At 41.2% G+C, this 21,403-nt stretch overlaps 1 protein-coding gene across 6 annotated transcripts in view; it reads left to right on the top strand.

Moving 5' to 3' along the window:
• LARGE1 (LARGE xylosyl- and glucuronyltransferase 1) overlaps nucleotides 1-21,403 on the top strand; it is a 529,018-nt gene that overhangs the window by 446,513 nt on the left and 61,102 nt on the right. For all 6 annotated transcript variants that reach the window (XM_087448983.1, XM_087448982.1, XM_087448981.1 and 3 more), the window contains 2 exons: nucleotides 1,251-1,363; nucleotides 3,181-3,306. In XM_087448983.1, coding sequence (XP_087305109.1) covers nucleotides 1,251-1,363; nucleotides 3,181-3,306 — 239 coding nt within the window. The remainder of the gene's footprint in view (nucleotides 1-1,250; nucleotides 1,364-3,180; nucleotides 3,307-21,403) is intronic.

Below are 21,403 nucleotides of genomic sequence, written 5' to 3' on the forward strand. Positions count from 1 at the left end.
GGAATAAGTCAGAAGTCTCAGAGTTGACATTTATGTGTGATTTGGGGAATCAGTTTCTTTCCAGCAGTCTTAGAAATGTATCTACTAGGTATCAACTAAGCTCATTGTTCAACTGCCTGGAGTTTTCTCCACCGACCGTTGTGCTGAGCTAAGCATCCTGAGGAGACTGATTGGGGAGCCCAAGGGTGCTACAATTCCATCCACCAAATTAACTGCAGTGGCCTGCAGGGAAATTCTCTTGGCTCTTTCTGTTCTTTGCTCTGTGCTCTCCCTGCATGCCCTAACTGCCCTGGTAGGAGACATCTGCTTCTGAGTCATTCAGCTAAGCCAAAATGCACTTTTCTTTTTAAATTTTTATTAGTTAATTTATTTTTGCCTGAGTAATATATTTGGTTGTTTTAACATTTTTAAAAATACCAAAGGGTGTACAATGGCAGCTTCCCTCACTACACAATCCCCCATTCACCCAGGTCCCTCCCCATAAAAACTAACAACAACAAAAAAAGAAGGTGGAGAAGAGGAGGAGACAACCTCTTATTATTAGTTTCTTATGAATCTAAAGGCTTTTGGAGCTCATCTTAATGACCCAGCATCAGCGCTGTCTTCACCATGGTTTATATGTGTGTTGATTGTGGTGGGCTCAAGAAGACTATTGAAATCAGGGGCACTAAAATGAGGTCATATACTTGTCATTAAGTATAAAGCAAATTGGCAAGACTCACCCAGAGTAAAGTCATAGAGGAGCTGCTTTTTGTCTGTAAAGATAAATGGCCTACTTTGTGCAAATATCATCCGTCAGCTAAACCTAGGTAGGTTGTCATATCTCTGGGGAAAAACACAGGAGAGAATCTAATGCTTACAGGGAATGTGCAGTGCTAGGCTTTTTTTTAAAATCATTGTGGTAAAATCTACATAACAGAAATATACCATTTTAACCATCTTTAAGCGTATAGTTCAGTGGCATTAAGTACATTCACATTGTGGTGCAACCATTGTCAATATCCATCTCCAGAAAGTACTAGACTCTTTTGCCCATCTCATTTAGTGCTTGCAACAGCCTTTGAGGTCTGTGTTAATGTGCTCCATGCAATGAGGATGTTTCAGAGACATTGTTTAAAGTCTCCTACTGAGTAACTGGCACAGCCTGGAATTGAACCCAGGTGTGTTCATCTCCAAACCATGTGGACAGAGGTGCCTGGCTCTCTGTCTTACTGTTGTTTTTTCCTTCTCCATCCCATGCTGTTGCCCAGGGGTGATCCTGCTGCTTCTGGATAAGCTGCGGAAGATGAAATGGGAGCAGATGTGGAGGCTGACCGCGGAGAGGGAGCTGATGGGGATGCTCTCCACATCCTTAGCCGACCAGGTGAGCGGGCGGGTTAGAAGGTATGGTTATTCCTGAGTACGCTGGTGCTCTTTCTCAAACTTGAAAGTAGATGGGTGTGAATTATTTTCTCCCTGTTGTGTGACTGTACACTTGACAGATCTGCCTTACGCTTGCCAGTCTGAGATGACAGCTCAACTCATTCTCTTTGTTCCTTCAGCAGACTTGCACTGCACACTGTGTATGCCAGGGACTATGTTCAGAAATAGGATTCCGGAGATAAATGAAGGACGCAGTCCTTGGCCTCCGAGAGCTCATAGTTTATTGAAGCAGACTCATAAGTAAACGATAATTTGGCGTGTCAGGAGGTCGCCATCTTCATCTCAGTGTGGAATGCACAGTGCCCGCTCCCTGAGCTTCCAGAATGCCACAGCACATTTCCCAGACAAGATTTCACTTGCCCTTCTGGCAAATAGAGTCTAACTTTTCAAGCAAAGCCTTTTGCTTAGATCCTGTACCATGACCCTGGCCTCAAGGGAAATGCATTTAAATAGAAGGGACAAACCGTCTAGCTGGAGAAACCAGCTTTTAATCCATGCAATATGAAAAAGTCCATAGACGCCACCAAACTATTAACAAAAATTCATAAAAACCCCATTTCCCATTTTGACTGGGAAATGCAGGGGCCTGAGCCTTTGACCTTGGATCTACTGGGGTCACTCATTCAGATTTGGAGTTTCCTGTGGTGCACATGGCCATCTTGAAATGTAAAGATGATTTCTCTGGGTTCTCTGCTTTGTATCCTTTCCTTTTCATCAGAAAAGCAAGTTCATTCTCCATGTTTTTGCTCAATGTTCAGTTGTCTGATTCGTTGAATTCTTGCCAAGTTTTCTAACACAGAGGGAACAGGAAATTCCATAGGGTTACTTTACTATTTTTTTTTTAGCGTTGTTATGGTTCAGTATTTCCCAAGCAGCAGAAACTAATTTCCTTTTTCAAACATGAGCTATGGTATAATGAATGAGTTAAAAATTACCCAGGTAGCTGTTTTAAACCTGAGGGGAAAATTGTCCTCCATCGTCATATTTTAAGTCAGGTCACAATGACTCGAGCATGTCCCCAAAAGCTAGCAATTGTATGTCCATGTCCAATGAGGATAGTTTATTCAGCTATCTCCTGCTGCAAAGGCCCATAATTCACCTCCCGGCACCACCTGTCAGCAGCTAGTTAATAAGTATGGCCTGGTGCGAAAGCTTGGAAAAGAGCCCGAAAGAGGGAAAGCCTCCCTAGGAAAGTCAGAGTTGGATTTGGAAACGGGGAGTGCATACTGGGGCACCGTGGCCCGCAGGAACCCGAGGCGCATCCATCACCGAGTCCGCCAGAAGCCCCAGGAAGAGACGCTGAAGCAGGATCTGTAATTTGTCTCAGCCCCTGCATGAGCAGAGCCGCTTGTCATCACGCAGTTCCCTCTCCAGGAGGCTCAGGATGGATGACATGGGGCTCCTCGATGAGGTGGGAAGAGGGGCGGAAAAGCGAGTTCATTTATTATATACCGGCTCAGGTGGAAAAGATGCTCCCTGTCTGCGCCCACACATGCTTGCCGGATGGTGCATGATGAGAGCAGCAGGACCTGTGAGCTCCAAGTCAGCGTGAGGCATTCCCCCATCTCTGTCCAAACATTACTGCTCATTCCTAGAGATGAGAGGCGAGGGCAGTGCCCCGCGGTGCACGCCAGGTTGTGTTCAGAGCAGAAGGCTCAAGAGAAGCCCTTGCATAGACGATGTAGGCCCTCGAGAGCCAGAATCAGTAGAGGAACTCACCTGACTGTTTGGACTGTATCTCTGGCTTTTCTCCCCCAGGATATTTTCAACGCTGTCATCAAACAGAACCCTTTCCTCGTGTATCAGCTCCCCTGTTTCTGGAATGTTCAGCTGTCAGACCACACCCGCTCCGAGCAGTGCTACAGAGACGTGTCTGATCTGAAGGTAAAGTCAGGCCGCGGTGGGTGTCGGTCATGTCCCCAGAGGAAGAGTGAGGTGCCCTGCGGTGGCAGAGGAAAGCTGGATTGGGAGGACTCTTCCGGGGGATGAATGTCTGAGCTTTGTGTGCAGTGTGCTCAGCGAGATAAGAGCGCAGAAGAGCAGAAAGAATGTGTTTTGCTTCTTTGGTTTTTTTTTCCCTCTTGTTTAGGCTTTCTGGAAAGTGTAAGGCCTCCCAGCATAAGAACCAGCTTGTGTGGTTATCCTTCTTGCCACCTGCTGCCGGCTGTTTTGGTTCATGTCAGTTCCCCAAATCCAGTCATTTAATTCAAACAAAAACATTTGTTGAGGGACTACACTGTGCCAGGTGCCAGAGATATGGATATGAATAACTTACTTCCTACTTTCAAGTCCTTCATGGCTTAGAGGAGTTGAGAAATGTGTACAGAGATAAATGCAAAAAAATATGACAGGTGCTGTTGTAGGTGTGGGTAGGTGGGATGCAGGTGTAAAGGTTTCATTCTCTCTCAGGGAGAAGGGACAATGACAGAAAAGCCTTCATCCTTGGTCTCTAGGTATCAAGACAGTGGTAGGTTGACGTAGACAGCTGAAGAAGATGGGGTGTATTAGTTATCTGCTGCCATAGATAATGCTACGTAACAAGTATTCTAATAGCGGCTTAAATCAACACCATTTATTTAATTGATGATTCTATAGGTTGGCTGGATGGTTGGCTGATTTTCACTGGCTTAACCAAGTGTCTGTGGTCAGCTTCAGATCAGATGGCTGGTGGCTGGGGCAACTTGGATCTCCTCCAGTGTCTCCCAGATCCCATCAGCAGGCCAATCTGACTTGTTCTTTTGGCAAAGCAGAGGTGGAAGAGGAGACCCTAGGGCACACAAGGCACACATTAGCGTCCTTGTTGCTAATATCCTGTTGGCCAAAGTAGCAAGATGACTGAGGCCAGAGTTAAGGAGTGTGCCAGAATTCCCTACCTACAGTAGGAGGAGTGAAGAACTGGCCTCAGCTTTTAAATGACAGGTCAAGGATTTGAACCCAGACATGTCTGATCCCAAGCGTGTTTGCCTCTCTGGCTGTATCAAGGACGACGTAGATTCCTGCATCCATAGGGTTTATTTCACTTAAAATTTATATCCATTGCCCATGTGACAATGCAGTAACAATAATTACAGGTTTTAAACAGGAAAAAGAAACCCAAGCCTTGCTTTCCTGGTAAGTCGATCTTTTCTAATTGGCTTCTGGTCTGTGTCCTTGTGTGCATATTCTATCTTATTTATAGTCATAATGCCCATGGAATTTTGTACCCTTCCATTACTTAGCCATTTCTGTTACCCTAGTTGTTTTCAAATTTTCACAAATATAAACTGTGTTGCAATTGAACAGCTTAAAGTTCACAGCTTCCCGGGAGTGACATCACAGAGTCAAAAAGAAAAAACTTTTTTTTAATATATTTAAAGTTCATTGCAAAATACCAGAAACTATTTAAAACACAAGTACCCGCCTCATTCATTCTTTCAATCAGCGTTTATGCAATTCCTTCCATGTGTCATGTACTTGTTAGACATGAGGAAAGTAGATGGAATAGTTCCAAGAACATCATGAACTAGAAGTTCAAAGAAGAGGCAAATGAAATCAACCCGAAAAATGCTGGATAAGAAATTTTTTTAAAATTTTGGAATTGTAGTTGATCCGTAAAGTAAAGGAAATAAGCAGAGGCCAGAAACAATGATAAAGTGTGAATCTAGAAAGGTAAGCAAAAAGCATGTGGATCTGACATTTGCTTCTATGGGCATTTGCTGATCCTTAGTGGCCAGAAACCTGGTTTAAAGGTAGGTAACTATATAATTTATTATTCAAATGAGGGAATGCTGTCATGAATCACACTGGGACCATAGGCCTAAATTAAAGTCACGCAAACCCTATGTATAACTATTCTAGTGAAAGGTTATGCGTGGGACTTAGTTCCCAACAGGAAGAAAGGCAGTTAGAAGATACTTTCATAAAGTCATGATTCGTGAAGAGTGATATTCTCAGTGGATAAACAGTTTAAAAATGCGTAGTGTCGAAGGAGACGGTAGAGATTGTTGCATGTTTCATCCTTGGCTTTAGGTGAAATAAGGGGGAAATGTTTCCCCTGAGAATTTCTAATTTCAAACTCTACTCATATTATTTTGGGGGCTGAAATGATATGTGTGGGGCAGAAATATAAAGAAAAAAGTTGAAATTTGCCAGGCATCTGGCAGAAAACAATAGAAATCTGAGTATTCTGGAAGAATACTCTCAAAACTAAGACTTCCGAATTCTTCAGGTGGAGTTTCAAGAAAAATGAGTTCTCAATCAGTAATCACTGAACGCACAAGAAAATAAGCTGTCATGAGAGGGCAGAAACTGCAGACTGGAGAATTAAAACTGCAGGTGTTAGACTCATCAGCCATAACACATAATACAAGCTTACCTCACTTTATTGTACTCTGCAGATATTGCGTTATTTACAAGACTGTCCAGTAAAAAGATTATGACTCACTGAAGGCACAGATGATGGTTAGCGTTTTTTTAGCAATAAAGTATTTTTAATTAAGATATGCACTTTGTTGTACTGGACATAATGCTATTGCAAATTTGATAGACTACAGTATAGTGCAGACATAACTTTTATTTGCACTGGGAAACCAAAAAATTTGTGACTCACTGTATTGCGATATTTACTTTTTTTTTTTTTTAAGATTTTATTTATTTTTTTCCCCCCCAAAGCCCCAGTAGATAGTTGTATGTCATAGCTGCACATCCTTCTAGTTGCTGTATGTGGGACGCGGCCTCAGCATGGCCGGAGAAGCGGTGCATCGGTGTGCGCCCGGGATCCAAACCCGGGCCGCCAGCAGCGGAGCGCACGCACTTAACCGCTAAGCCACAGGGCTGGCCCGTGATATTTACTTTATTGCAGATATTCCAGAACCTGGAATATCTCTGAGATATGCCTGTATAAGTAATTTTGCTGTGTAAGAAATAAAAAAGAATATTGAAAGTAGGATGGAGGAACATAAGATTCTCAAAGATGAATAGGCCTGTTTGGATCATATAGTACTTTTAGAAGTGAAGAGTATAATTCTGGAAATTACAGATTAAATGAATGTGTTAAGCGGTAGATTAGATCCGGCTGAAGAGAGAATTAGTAAACTGAAAGAGATATCTGAAGAAATTACCTAAAACACAGCACAAAGAGAAAAAGAGATAGAAAAACTTGAGAGAATTTAAGAAATTGAGATATGTCTAATTAGACTATCAGAAGGAGATCATAGAGAACATTAGGAATGAAGCATTATTGGTTGAGATAGTGAATAGGAGTTTTCCAGAACTGTTAAATGGTCTTCAGAGATACAAGAAGGATAGTGTTTACCAAGCAGGTTAAATAAAGACAAAACCATAGTGAGACCTACAATAGTGAAATTATAGCACCCTCAAGAAAAGTGGTTTTAAAATAGCCAGAGAAAAAAGACGGATTCTCTACAAAGAAATTTCATGTATATGATGAGAGTTCTTACAGCAGCAATGGAAGCCAGAAAAGGGTAGAAATAATATCTTTAATGTGCTGAGAGACAATAATAATTGTGCCCAGAAAACCAATCTTTCAAGCATGAGAGAGGAATACTCATATAAGCAAAAACAACGAGAATTTACCACAAACATACTGATGCAAAGAAACTTCTAAAAGTTGTACTGCAGGAATAAGCGATATGATTCCAGATTCAAGAAGGAGTGTTGAACAAACAAATTAGAAATATATGGGAACACCAAACAACAATTTCTAAGTAATAGTGTATAATTTGTGGGCTTAAAAAGATTATACCTAAAATATCAGACAGTGGCATCACGTAAGTCAGGAGGGATGTGATTAGAATTAAAGTATTCTGAGATCATTATTTTGGAGGAGGAGGATGAGATATTAACTATAGCTGCTAAGCTAGGTATGCACGCTAACATTTCAAGGTTAAGCTCTAAAAGAATCAAAAAAAGGTGCTTAACTTATAAATCAATGGTGAATGGAATAAGAAAAAAAAATCAAAATATCTCAGTCATTTAAAAAAATTAGAATGCAAGAAAAGAAAAAATAAATAAAAGCATAGAAAAAGTGGGGGGAAATAGCAAGAAATCAAAATGACAGAAATAAGTCCAAATATATCAATAATCAAATAGACTAATTTTGGGAATGAGAGGAGAGATTGTCAGATTGAATAGGAAATGATATCCAACGTATGCTATTTACAAGAGACTTACCTAACCCATAACAACCTGGAAAGGTGGACAGTAAAGGTATGGAAAAAGATTATCAGGCAAATATCATCCAAAAGAAAACTATCTTGATATCAGACAAAGAGCTGGTGGGTATAGAGAAGGTTACAGCTTAAAAATAAAAAGTTCACCAAGAAGATACAAGAATTCTAAACTTGTGGACATCTCATGCTTTAGCGTATGTGTGAACACCACAGAGAAACTGACACATCTACTTTCATAGTAGAATATTCTAACGTATCCTTTTCAAATATTAAAAGATCAAACAGGGGGCCGGCCCCATGGTGTAGCGGTTAAGTTCGCACACTCTGCTTCAGCATCCCCGGGTTTGCAGGTTTGAATCCCAAGAGTGGACCTGTGCACCGCTTATCAAGCCATACTGTGGCAGGTGTCCCACATATGAAGTAGAGGAAGATGGGCACAGATGTTAGCCCAGGGCCAGTCTTCCTCAGCAAAAAGAGGAGGATTGGCAACAGATGTTAGCTCAGGGCTAATCTTCCTCAAACACACACAAGGAAAGATCAAACAGAAAAAAAGAATTGATAGAAGATATGGAAGATTTGAACTACACAGTTAAAAATCTTGATTTGGGCAGATTAGGAACCTTGTACCTAACAGAGAATATACATCCTTCTCAGGCTCACGTGGGACATTTATTAAAAAGTAACCATGCACTAGACCATAAAGCAAATCTCAGTACATTTCAAGAATTATATTATATATATATATATATATATATATGTATATATTTCTGTGAACACAGTATAATTAAATTAGAAAGCAGTAACAATAAGATTTTTTAAAAATCTATTTGATTAAAGTTGAGAACACACTTCTAAATTACTCATGATTCTAAGCAGAAATCATAATTGAAACTATTTAGAACTGAACGGTAATAAAGATAATACCAAAATTTGTGGAATGAAATAAACATGTAGGGAAATTTACAGCCTTGAAATTGATGTTAAAAAGAAGAAAGGCTGAAAATTAATAAGCCAAGTTTACAACATAAGATGATATATAAAGATCATGAGAATAAATGCAAAGAAAATAAAAGGCAGGACATAAAGAAGATAGAAGCAGAAATTGGTCAACAAATTCTTCAACAAAATCAAGAGTTGGTTCTTTGAAAGGGACCAATAAAATAGACAAAGCTATGGCAGAACTCACTGAGAAAAAGCAAGCAAACTCACCAATACCTAAATAGGGGGCATAAATGTAGATTCATTTGTTCATTCTCTAAATGTTTTTGAACGAGCAAGTCTTCTAAGTTCTAGGAATATAGGAAAGATTAAAGCAAACAAAAATCTCTCACCTTGTGGAGCTTTCAATCCAGTAGATAAAGCAAAATTGTAGCAGATAATATGATAATACTGTGAAAAATATTATGTCAATAAATTAGGAAACTGATGTGAAATGAACATATTGCTAGAAATGTATAATTTACCAAAACTGACTTCAGGAAAAAATATACTCTGGGTTATTTTCTAACCATTAAATCTTTTTACTGAGAAAACAGCACCCTAGATAGTGAATAGAGACAAGTTTTACCAGTTTTTTTTAATCAAAAGATATTTCCAGTCTTAAGTAAACTTTTCTAGAGAATAGAAAGGAACACTTTTTAACCCATTCGGTGAGGCCAGGATAGCCTCAATGCCAAAATCAGACAAGGAAAGTACAAGAAAGGAAAATTGCAGTTCTTTCTTACTCGTGAATATAAATGCAAAAATCTTAAGCAAAATATTAGCAAACTGAATCCAGCCATGTATAAAATAGATAATACATCATGGCCATGTTGGGTTTATTCCAGGAAAGACAAGAGTGATTTAACATTGGAAAACCCATAAGTGTCATTCAGCATGTTAATAGATTAAAGGAGAAACACCATATAATCATCTAAATAGATGCAGCAAAATTATTTGATAAAATTAAATATTCATTCATGACAAAAACTCTCATAAATAGTATTTACTTAAAAACCTACAGCAAACTTTTCCTAAGCATTTTCTTAGGGTTGTGCTAATTAATTAATAGAAAAGAACAGAAAACCCAGTAACACCCACACATTTATGGAAACTTGATATATGGAGAGGTAACATTGCTGGCTATTGGAGAAAGGATGCAATTTTCCATAAATGGTGCTAAGACACCTGATTATCTATTTGGAAAAAGTGATAATGGATCCCTATCTTATACCATGTACAAAATCAATTCTGATGGATTAGAGACTTAAAAGTGAAAGGCCAAATTAAACTGTTTTTTTTGGCTGGGGAAGATTCGCCCTGCGCTAACATCTATGCCAAACTTCTATTTTCTATGTGGGTTGCCGCCACAGCATGGCAGCGGATGAGTGGTGTAGGTCCACGCCCGGAAACCAAACCTGGGCCACTGAAGCAGAGTGTGCCAAACTGACCCACTAGGCCACGAGGATGGCTGTGAAATTAAACTTTAATTTTTAAAAAATTAGGAAACTAGCCCGTGACCTCAGAATAGGGAAGAATATATTCAACAAGATGCCAAAAGCATATATCATAAGTGAAAGGATCGATCAATTCAGTCACATTGAAATTAACAACTCCGTCAAAGTGGCATCAAAAAGAGAAAAGAAAAACATTTTCAACACATATAACTGACAAAGGGCTAGTAAACAAAATATACAAAGAGCTCTTACTAATTAATAAGAAAAATGTGTAATTCATTTCACTGAATTAGAAAGAAAATGGCTACTAAACACTTGAAAAGATGTACAACCTCTTTGTTAATTGGGGAAGTGAAAATTAACACCACAAATAATTTCACACCCACCAAATTGGAAGAGTGGTACTGTCAAGTCTCATTTGATCAGTAGGAAATCTCCTGTACTGTTGGTAGGAGTGGAAATGGATACAACCAAATTGGAAAAATATTTTGGCACCATATTGTAAAATTGAAGTAATATGTATTTTACAATCTAGGGCTTGGATGTAATCGGTCAAAAATTGAGAAGTGGACTACTTTCTGCAGAAAGTGCTCCAGGTTCAGCTGTCAGTGGGCAAGTGATGACAGATTGAAGCAATGCCTCATAATAAATAACATTTCTGGACCAGGCAAGGGCGCAGGAGACATCTAAACTCTCAAGTCTTATTTTCATATCAAAAATAAAAATATCAAACTTCCACAAAAATATTCTAAAAACTGAAAACCTTGGCAGGCTTGAAAAGGAAGGAAATTTTGACACATGCTACAGCATGGATGAACCTTGAAGACATGCTAAGTGAAATAAGCCAAACGTAAAAGGACAGATGTTGTATGAATCCAATTATATGAGATACCTAAAAGAGTCAAATTTATAGAGACAGAAAGTAGAACAATGGTTCCCTAGGGCTGGGGTGAGGGATAAATGTGGAGTTAATGGGTACAGAGTTTCAGTTTGGGATGATGAAAAAGTTCTGGAGATGGATAGTGGTGATGGTTGCATAACAACGTGAGTGTACTTAGTGGCACTGAACTATACGCTTAAAAATGGTCCAAATGGTAAATTTTACGTATATTTTACCACAATAAAAAAACTGCAGGGGCCGGCCCCATGGCTTAGTAGTTAAATGAGCGCGTTCCGCTGCTGGCGGCCCGGGTTCGATCTCAGGCGCGCACCGACGCACCGCTTCTCCGGCCATGCTGAGGCCACGTCCCACATTCAGCAACTAGAAGGATGTGCAGCTATGACCTACAACTATCTACTGGGGCTTTGGGGAAAAAAATAAATAAATAAATAAAATTAAAAAAAAAAAAAACTGCAAGGCAGAGAGGGGATCCTTGGCAGACGTCTTGTGAAACTGATTGTTCTTAGGAGGATTAATATGAGTTTCATGAAAGAAACCAGACAGGTATTCATAAGCCAGCATATTTGGCAATGTATCTGAGAGCCTCTAAATTGGCAGCCCCTAAAAGGAAAAGAAAAGGCACCATAAATTAGAGGAGACTCTTCACTTGTGGACTTGCAACTTAGACATTTTATAGATGCCGACAAAGCTAAGTCTCCAAGTGCAAGTGTGTCATGTTTGCCCACCACAGACATACCAATGCGTTCATGCTCCTGTGTTTATTGAGTGGTTACTACATGCCAGGCACTGTTACAGCCCTAGTGATGTGTGGGAAACAAAATTGACAAAGCCATTGGTCACGTAGAACTTACGTGTTGGTGTAGCAGATGGCTGTGCCACTTTGGCATTGCTCAGTGGTTGCTGAATTATTGTCACGTTGACCCTATCAAACAAAATAATTTATCAACTCTCTGTGGCAGCCTACTCTATGAATAAGTAGACGAATTTCTATCAAACAGCAAAACCATGAAAATAGAGTCAAGCCAAATTTAACTCATATTGTTTTAGATAAACCTAAAAAAGGATCTGGAAGTCATTTTATCCACAAATATCTAAGTCTTAGAACCCTAAAATACAGCTAATTTATAAAAGGGGACCTGCCGTGGTGGTGGGAAGGGGGTTAAGGGATTTGGGAGAGAGGTTGGCAGAACTGAGCCCCACCCTCTGGGTCTTATCCATACCTGGTCATTGCCATGGTACATGAAGTCCTGGTCCAAGAATACAGCATGTCTGCAGGTCCCTCCAGGCCACCCTCAGCCTCAGAGTCCGGGTAAAGGTACATCTTTGTCATTTTTTTCTTATCTTTCTTCTCTTCTTCCTCCCATCCTTTGTTTTATTTTGTCCATTGTCCCACATTTATGAAGGACTTCCTATTTGCTGGTTGTTGTGTTCCTCCCGGGGGAGTAGACAGATGTACCCTGAACTCTGCTCTCCATCAGCTCGCACTCTGTTGCTCCAAAGGATAGCCAACCTGAGAAGCCCACCTGTGGGACACACAGGGGACCTGTGTGGGGTCAGCTGATTGAAAATGTCCGTTCAAACAAGAATCACAAAAATATGTTAACTTTGATTTCCTGTCTTTTCATCCAGGGGCCACATCTTTTTGTCTGCTAACTGTGCTGTATGATCTTGCATAAATGACTCTCGTTATGCACCTTCTCTGGTTCTCAGCGTCCTTTCCTTTAAAGTAGAGCAAGACCTTAAGGACTCTCACAAAGCAATTGAGGGACAGTCCTGGGTTTTTGCATTTTCCCTGCTCTTTTATAGTCTTCTCATCTACACCTACTCCAACAGCCAAGCTTTTTAGGGACTTCTTTTTATCAAATTGTTCCAGAATGTTTAACTCGCCTTTCATGGAAATAGCAACTCTCTTTTTGCACTCAGCTAATTCAAAGAATATTTTAATTACATTTCCAATTACATTAGAAATACAAGTGGCATAAAAACACATTTGGTAACAAACACAGCTCCCTCCTGGTGAGCATAGAACTCAGTATGTAGGAGCAGACATGTTCCTGCGTCCTCCTAGAGAGGAGCTTACTAGCCTTGGGCAGCTAGCCTGCCCTGGGTGTCAGCGGAGAACTTGGTGCTAAGTATAGGTTGGTTAAGAGAACTTCTAAGGGGATAAATGGATTCACTGAGGGAGCAGAAGAACTATATAGGCTTTTGGAGCCAAGCGATCCTATAAATTCTAATGACAGTTCTACCCCTTACCAGCTGAAGGACTTGAGTAAATCACTTAACCTCTCCTGGGCTCAGCTACATCCTCGATAAAATGGAGGCCATTATTCTTGGCCCTGTTCTCAGCCAGACCCCTTGAGTGCTCCATAGAAAAGCACTTGACTTTACCTCAGTCTTTTGTGTTTCAAAGACCTTCATTTTTATCTCTTCAGTCCTAACGCTTGATGACTCAGCTTTCCCTGGTTGAGTCTTAAATAAAAAGAGAAGGACCCAAAGGAGCATCTTTTTATTCCTTCACCAGGAGCGCAGACTCTTAGGAGACCAGCAAAGGGTTGTGTGCTGGTTCAGAGAAGGGAGAATGGGAGAGACTCTGTGAAACTTTGTTCTAGTCCTTGAGTCTTCAGTGGATTATTAGAGGAGGAAGCCCTGCCCGGAAACAGTGGGTAGTGGCCAGGGAGTGGCAAGCAGAGGGTCCAGTCCTTGGGTCAGTGAGAGTTACTGGAGCCCCAGAGCTGAGTAAGCCTTGGGTCCTGCCCTCAGGAAGGTCACAGTCTAGTGAGGAGTAATGGGTAAGTAAATATAAAATTCCGCTACAGCCCGCTAAGTGCCGTGTTGTAAGAAAGTAAAGGAGGCTGAGAAAGCAAGAGGAAGCCACTGTCTGGTTGGGAGCGTGGCGCAGTCTGTGTCTCGGAGGGATTTTTGTAGGAGGTCTGAGCTGAGTCTTGACATCAAACTTGCCTCCTTCCTCGTCTTCTGCCCTCACATCACTCTTAAGCTCCTAAACACTCTAGCTGGCCCTCTTCCCAGTGCTGTCCAAACCACTGTTCCTCCGCTGCATGTGCCTCTGGAGAGTGGGAGGAAGTGGAAACTCATATGCAGGTTAGGAACAGTGAACTGGGTGCTGGGTAGGCAGGCAGTAGGGACCATGCCATCGCTTCAGAAACATTTGCCATAATGCCCCAATGCCTTTCTGGGATTGACAGGAAGTACATTTCAAAGAAAGCGAGCTGTAACCAGGACTTCAAAGGATGAAATGGAGTTTTCCAGGTCGATAGAGTGGGAATGGTGTTCCAAGCATGGCGTAACTTAATCTTTACAAAAGTCTCACAAGGCAATTGTTATTCAGTCCATTTTATACATCAGAAAATTAAGGATTATACAGATTAAGTCACTTACTTGCCCAGAGTCACACAGCTAAATATGACAGAGCCAAGGGTGGAACTCAGAATTCAGAGTTCTTTCCTCGGACACAGGGCTGAGTCCCCACCTGAATATACTTTCCCGGAAAAACATTTTACATGAGATAATGATTCTGTAGGATTATTCTAGGTGAACCCTCTCTGGATTAAATGGGTTTTTGAGGGTTAACCCTAGAACAGAGATCCATAATATAACATTGTCTCCTTGAAAGAATATTCAAATTTTAAGCAACAGACTCAGAGGCTGAATTTTTGACTGTCATCCATTCATAAATTGCACTTAAAAGAAAAATCCTAATAGGAGAAGAGAAAAAGCAAGTGAAAACATGCCATCCGTATGGGGAAATGATGTATGTTCCTGGAGGCAATCTATAGCATTTGCATAAAGGGAGTACTCAAGTTTTAAAACATTTTATAATAGAGAGATATCAGTTTTCACATCTTTTGAGGAAGATGAGGGGCCGCCATGCATTAGCATATTGAGCATGCCATCGCTAAGCAGACTACAGTGAAAAATGAGGCGGGGAAAACCAGGGAGAGGGTAATAAGAATGATGAATGGTAAGGTTGATTTTGGAGGATTAGGATGGATGGAGGAAGAAAAAACAGTTGCTTTGGGGGAGAAGATCTAAAATCTAGAATTACCACCTCCCAGCCAGACCTCTCTTTACTTCAGGCCAGTGCCTGTTTAATTTCGTTGCATAACCCAAGTCCAAGGGCACTAAGTGTTTTATTGTCTCTGTGCAACACTGCGGCTAGTAAACTCGAGGAGTCCCAGGATTCCGTATGAGCCCGCTGGCCCCTGTTCAAGCAGCCTGTCTCTTGGCACTGTTGCTCTGTGGCTCATGCCTTGCAGTCGCTCATTCACCCAGCAAACACTGTAGAGCACCCACTGTGGGCCAGGCTGTGGGGCTGTCATGGGGTTCCTTAACCTCTCTTCACCAGTGTCCTCATCTGAGAAAGTAGGGAAGTAATCACCACTTTACAAGGAGATGTAAAGATTAAGAGGGATGATATATAAAGCAGTTAGTACCGGGCTGTGAGACGTGTAGTAAGCCTAGTGTTCTTATTATTCATAATGCATAGGTATTCTTCCCACTCTGCCTCAGAGTAGTTGTCAGTCGGCTGGTGGGCAAAACATAGAAGCGAGAGGTCTTTTTTTTTTTTTCTTTTTATTGGTGAGGAAGATTGGCCCTGAGCTAACATCTGTTGCCAATCTTCCTCTTTTCGCTTAAGGAAGATTGTCGCTGAGCTAACATCTGTGCCAGTCTTCCTCTGTTTTGTATGTGGGACGCTGCCGCAGCGTGGCTTGATGAGTGGTGTGTAGGTCCGTGCCTGGGATCCAAACCTGCAAACCCCAGGCCACCAAAGGGGAGTGCACGAACTTAACCACCATGCCACTGGGCCGGCCCCAACAAGAGCTCTTCTTCCTCATCCATTACAATGCTCTCATTTCACAGACAGGAAGGAAGTAGGAGTCGGAAGAGGAGAAGTGGCTTGCCTGCGGTTAAGCACTGATTTGTGACATATATCTTCTGCCCCAATATTGGGGTGTGATTGATCTATGTTATCCATCGCTGGCTTTGTTGCACATAGCTGATGACGTGCAGACGCAATTATTCCTGGAAACATCAACAAGATTCCTGGAAGCAAAGTGTTGCCTCTGGAAAATTTACCCTATGGTAGGGTATACCCTTTTGGAGTATGCATCCAAACAGTTCTAAGAACTGTTAATGGGATTCTTTTAAAACAGGAGAGCTGGGGAGCAGGTGGGCAGAGGGGAGTTCTGTGTATATATATACCAAATACTGAATTGTGAAGTCCTGTAGCAAGGAAACCTGATCGATTTTGTTGATCTCAGTATTTCCCACACGTGTTCTATGTCAACACACAGAACAGACCCCTTTGACCATGGAATACCTTGTGGGATAGGTTCTTTAGAAGGCCACCGTAAGAAACACTTTCCTAGGTGATCTGGGCTCTATCAAGAAGAAAGGGATTTTGAGAGAGAGAAGTACCGATTAAGCAGTATTTGGTGGTTGTGGACACGGAAACACTGAAGTTTCTAAGTATGTAGAAATGAGAGTTTTGATAGGTAACATCATTTTTTACCTCAAAATCCCATAACGATGGAAACAATTTCAAATATTTATTTTCTAAAAGCTCTGTCTATATCACAGGTTTTTTCTAAAAGTAGTTACTTTCCCATTTATCACCTTTACATTGAAGGGTCAGATTGAAGTATGTATTTTTTTTTCCTAAGTGTAAGATAGCATATCATTGACAGTCATTTTTTCATAAAAACAGTAATTCATAAATCATCTTTACTTATGCCATCTATTATAAGACCTTTGCTATGAATTAACCAGCAAAGCTCTATGTTGTACAGATTTTCATTGTCATTCTTTATGTCATTAGAAAGTATTGTAAAAATTCTATGATATGTTCAGTCTTGCCTTTATAAATTAACCAAATCAATGATATCCGGTAGTACTTGTGTGTGCTGGCTTCAAGTGCTTTGTTGCAAACTTGCCTATCAATGATGCTGTAAAGGAATTCAATATGGGGCAGTCACTCTGTCACCTTACTTGGGATCCTTTTGTTGTTCTAATTGAAGCAACTGTACCTTCAGTGATTACATGTATGCACTTTCCAGAAGACATTAGCATCATTAAAGTAGGAAATTACTGTGCAAAATATAACTTCTGGACATCTTTCCTTAAGTCCTCACTGAAAAGTTGTTCTTTGTGTGTTTCCCCATCTAAACAGAATCTTGCAAATAGCATAAGCTGGCCTCCGTCAAAATCCTCTGTACTTTGGTTAAACTCGATAGCAAATCTCCCGTGTAATTTGTTCTAATACAAGTTTCTTGAGGCTTTCAGCATTTGTTTTCTGTGACTCTTCCCACAATATTTGCTGACAAAGGAATTTACTTTGTTTTGTTACCATATTATCTTTTGTGTATTTTTTTTAGAAATTTTTGCCAAGGCAGGAAAAACAAGTGTTTCCCTTATTGGATTTTATTATCTTTTGTTTTTATATATGAAATCTCCAAAGAGACCGCTAAACTCTTTTCATGGGGTTTAGCAAAACATTGTAAAGTTCTAGATTGACTGTCACAAGATTTTAAACATCATCAAAAAGTTATAGAGGCTCGTCTTCATCTTCTGGATGCTTTGTTGTTAAATGTCTTGCTAATCTTCTTCTCTGTACTAACATTAAATAATATCTCAAGGCATAATACACACTTGGGGTGAAGTTTTTCCTTCACAATTGTGGTTGTAAATCCATATTTGAAATAGTCTTGAGAATGTAAAATTTTTTTTGCCAACTGCTTGTCAGATCTAATTAGACAGGCATTTCTGTACTTGGTAATATAGCTAAGGAAGAGCTCATACTGGGAGCAGAAGTGTCAGCTCAGCTGTTTTCTTGCTAGTCACGTGAACTTGTCTTCTTGGTATTGTCAATCTGTTGTTGCTTTGTAGGACTCTCTTTTTTATATATAAACTTTTATTTGGAAGAATTTTAGACTTACACAAAAGTAGTAAAAGTAATGCTGAGATATATATACCCCATATATATATATACACACACACCTATATACCCCACATCCAGTTTCAGTTTCCTCTAATGTGAGCATCTTACCTAACAATGGTGAACCTGTCAAAACTAACAAACCAACATTGATGTATTGCTGTTAACTAACCTTGAGGCCTTAGCTGCATTCCACCAGTTTTTCCATTAATGCCCTGTTTCCTTAGTCTCCTCTGGTTTCTGACAATTTCTCAATCCTTCCTTGTTTTTCGTGACAGACCTTGATAGTTTTGAGGCATATTGGTCAGATAGTTCATGAAATGTCCCTCAAATATGGTTTGTCCAATGTATTTTCTCATCATTAGACTGAGGTTGCTGGAAAGACTATCACAGAAGCGCCGCGCCCTCCTCGTCCTTCATGTCGGGAGGGACCTGATTTCCACACACCACAGCGCTAGGGATGCTTGACCGTCCTCCTTTGGTTAAGGCGGTGTTTGCCAGCTTTCTCTGCTAGAAAGTTACTCTTTTTCCCATTCTTACTTCATTGTTTGGAAGTGAGTCACCATGTGCACCCCACACTGGAAGTGGGGAGATTAAGCCCCACTTTCTGGGGAGGGGGTAGAATCTTGATAGATTATTGGGGCTCTTCTGGAAGGAGATTTGTCTCTTTCCCCCATTTTTATTTATTTAGTTATTAAATCATTTATTTATATCCATATGGACTCACATACATTTATTTTATACTTTGGGTTATAATGCGAGACCCTTTTGAAGCCATTTATTCATTTTGTGAGGGTTATTTTAGTTAAATATTACTATTGTTTTCATTAAATAATATTATTAAGTGCACTAAAAATAGATACTAGTATGATTGGTAGAACACTTACCAGGCACATTAAACTCCAGTACGGCACATCTCAATATGTGAGGCACTATATCACACCCTCTCCATTGACAGAGTTAGATATAGGTGCTCAAATGATGTAGCAGATCTCAATCCATCTCGATCAGCCTCTCTCTGTGTTTTTCTCTCTATCCCTCTCCCCACCCTTTCCCCCTCCCTTTCTCCCTCCCTCCCACCGTCTCTCTCTTTCTGCCTCTGCTTTGTCTGTTATGCCAGGGTGACGTCTGGCAGCCCCCCAGCCAGTATGTAGAGCTGAGTCATTGAACGAATATGCATTGCACACTTGCTATGAGCCAGGCACTGTTCTGAGTGCCTGGTGGTGAATGAGACAGTGCAGGGCCCTGCGCTCTCTGAGCTTATATTCTGGTGCAGAATACAGATATCAAATAAGAAAACAAATGATCCCGTTGGTCATTTCAGGCGGTAAACATGCTGTGGAGAAATCCAAGCAGGGTAATGTAAGAGTGACCAGCATTCATGATCCCAGGCTGACGAGAGAGGCCCTCTTTCTCTCAATGACTCTGCAAAAGGACTCTGTTGACCCTTCATGGGACACATGCCCACGCTTGAACCCATCTGTGTTCTTGGGAATGGTCAGGAAGGACTCACTGGTCAGCCTGAGTCACGGGCCCATGCTTCAGGCAGGTCGGGGGGTGACCCGTAGCCCCGTTAGAATCATAGGAAGAAGGCAGGGTCTGGTTCTGTGAAGGAACGATGCAGGACACATGGAAAAGCAATAGCAGGCCACTACGGAAGGTGCCTGCTGGGAACTAGGAAGCTAGCAGCCTCTCTCAGAGTTTCCAAGCAGTGAGTTATGTGGTGCCCACCCCAAGGGCATTAATGACATTCCCCGAAATTGGCAGAATCCCACTAGGCTTCACTCCCAGCTGTTCCTCAGCCAACCTTGGTAGAATCCCTCAGCTAAAGATTCCATGTGCTCTCTAGAGGTGGAATCTGCTTACCTCTACCATCCATCCCCAAATCAATAGAGATACTCCCCAGGAGGACAACGTGGAGATTCATGAAATGTGAGTAAAGTCTTAGTAACTAATTCCATAGAGAGAGGAAGAATACAGTGTGAGTTATGATCCACAGGTCTTACGTTGGATGTCTGCAGAGAAGCCACATTAAGGCAACATTCATTGAGGATTCGTACACTGTTTGCATCACTTTTCCATTTCCTGCTGTCAGTGGTCCATCAGGAATCCTTCACACACACCACATCCGGTTCAAATTGATTGTTACCCCTATTTTACAGCAAAAAAGGACCAAAAACATTGAACACGATGAATGTTAGAGAACATAGCCGAATCTTCTCATGGATTCATGACCCTCCCAGCCCTGAGTATTATCAAAGGTTTCCATTTTCCTGTGGTCATTTTTTTCTCTCCCCAATCGCTACCTCATCGGGCAAAAATAAGAAGTGTTACAGGTGACAGAACGAGAAATGATAGGCTGTGGGACAGGGCCTCGGATTCACACACTGGCCTACGCGTCTACATTTTCCAGATGAAGGGACTAAAAAATCACTGAGTTTGGTCTGTTTTCCTTTCCTGGATAATGATACATTTTTGTCTGGGAAGAGCTTTTTTTTTCTGGGACATGTAAAAACCAAGAAGCAACAGGAAGCTGTGTAAAAGGAGATAGAGAGTCACAGAGCATTTGTGGCTTGAAATCTGAGTATCAAGGACACTGTTTTTATTTAATAGGCGCTACCTGGTAGTTGTCAGGAATGGGGAAGTAGAAGGAAGAGAGGAGGAATAGAATATTCAGCAGTTGACGGGGAGAATAAAAAAATTGGAGTGGATCTCATTGGCAATCAGCAGACATTGACCGAGCCTGTCACTGTGCAGGCAAAGTTGGACGAAACACAGGTCCTGCATTCAAGGAGCCAAGAGTCCAGGTTTTAAATACAGATTGAGGGATAGTGTCAGTTTAGAGAGCATCCCGTGGGAACGGAGTTTGTTTATTCCAGAGACTCACACGTACTGAGCACTAGTCTGCTCCAGGCTCCACGGTGGATACCTTTACATCTATTGTCTCATGGATTCTCAGAAGCGGTATTATTATTGCATTTTAACAGATTAGAAAATAGAGGTTCAAATACATTAAGTTGTTTGGGTGGCAGAGTTGGGAAGAAGCAGGGATGAATTTGGTTTGCTTCCCCACCAATTAGCACTGTCTACTCTCTGCCCAGTATGTTAAACCCAATGTAAAGTGTTTGCCCTCCTGAATAGCCCCCTCTTCGGGGTATCCTTGAGGTCTAGCCAGGAGGAGACTGGCCCGGGCATGGCTTCTTCTCTGGGCTGTATTGTCGGTACCCATCCTACCCTTCTGCCCTGGGCAGTGACATCTGCAGTCCCTCATTTTAAATCTTGTTCTCATTCCTCCTTCCCATATAGAGACTGTTTTCATCCAGCCTTCCTAGTTGGTAAGGTGGTCAGATTTCTTTTTTAATTTATCGAGCACATGGAGTATGCCCTCATGTCCGTCAATCCATCAGTCCTGAACTTGACCACAAACTGCAGGGCAGTAGCTGTTACGTCCCTTTTACAGACGAGGGACTGTCTCTGTGATATTATTCAACTTAGTGCAGGCCACCCAGCTGATAAGAGCGGG

Source organism: Ceratotherium simum, chromosome 25 (genome assembly GCF_057802395.1).
Source record: "Ceratotherium simum simum isolate JZ-2026a chromosome 25, ASM5780239v1, whole genome shotgun sequence".
Classification (NCBI taxonomy): Eukaryota; Metazoa; Chordata; class Mammalia; order Perissodactyla; family Rhinocerotidae; genus Ceratotherium; species Ceratotherium simum.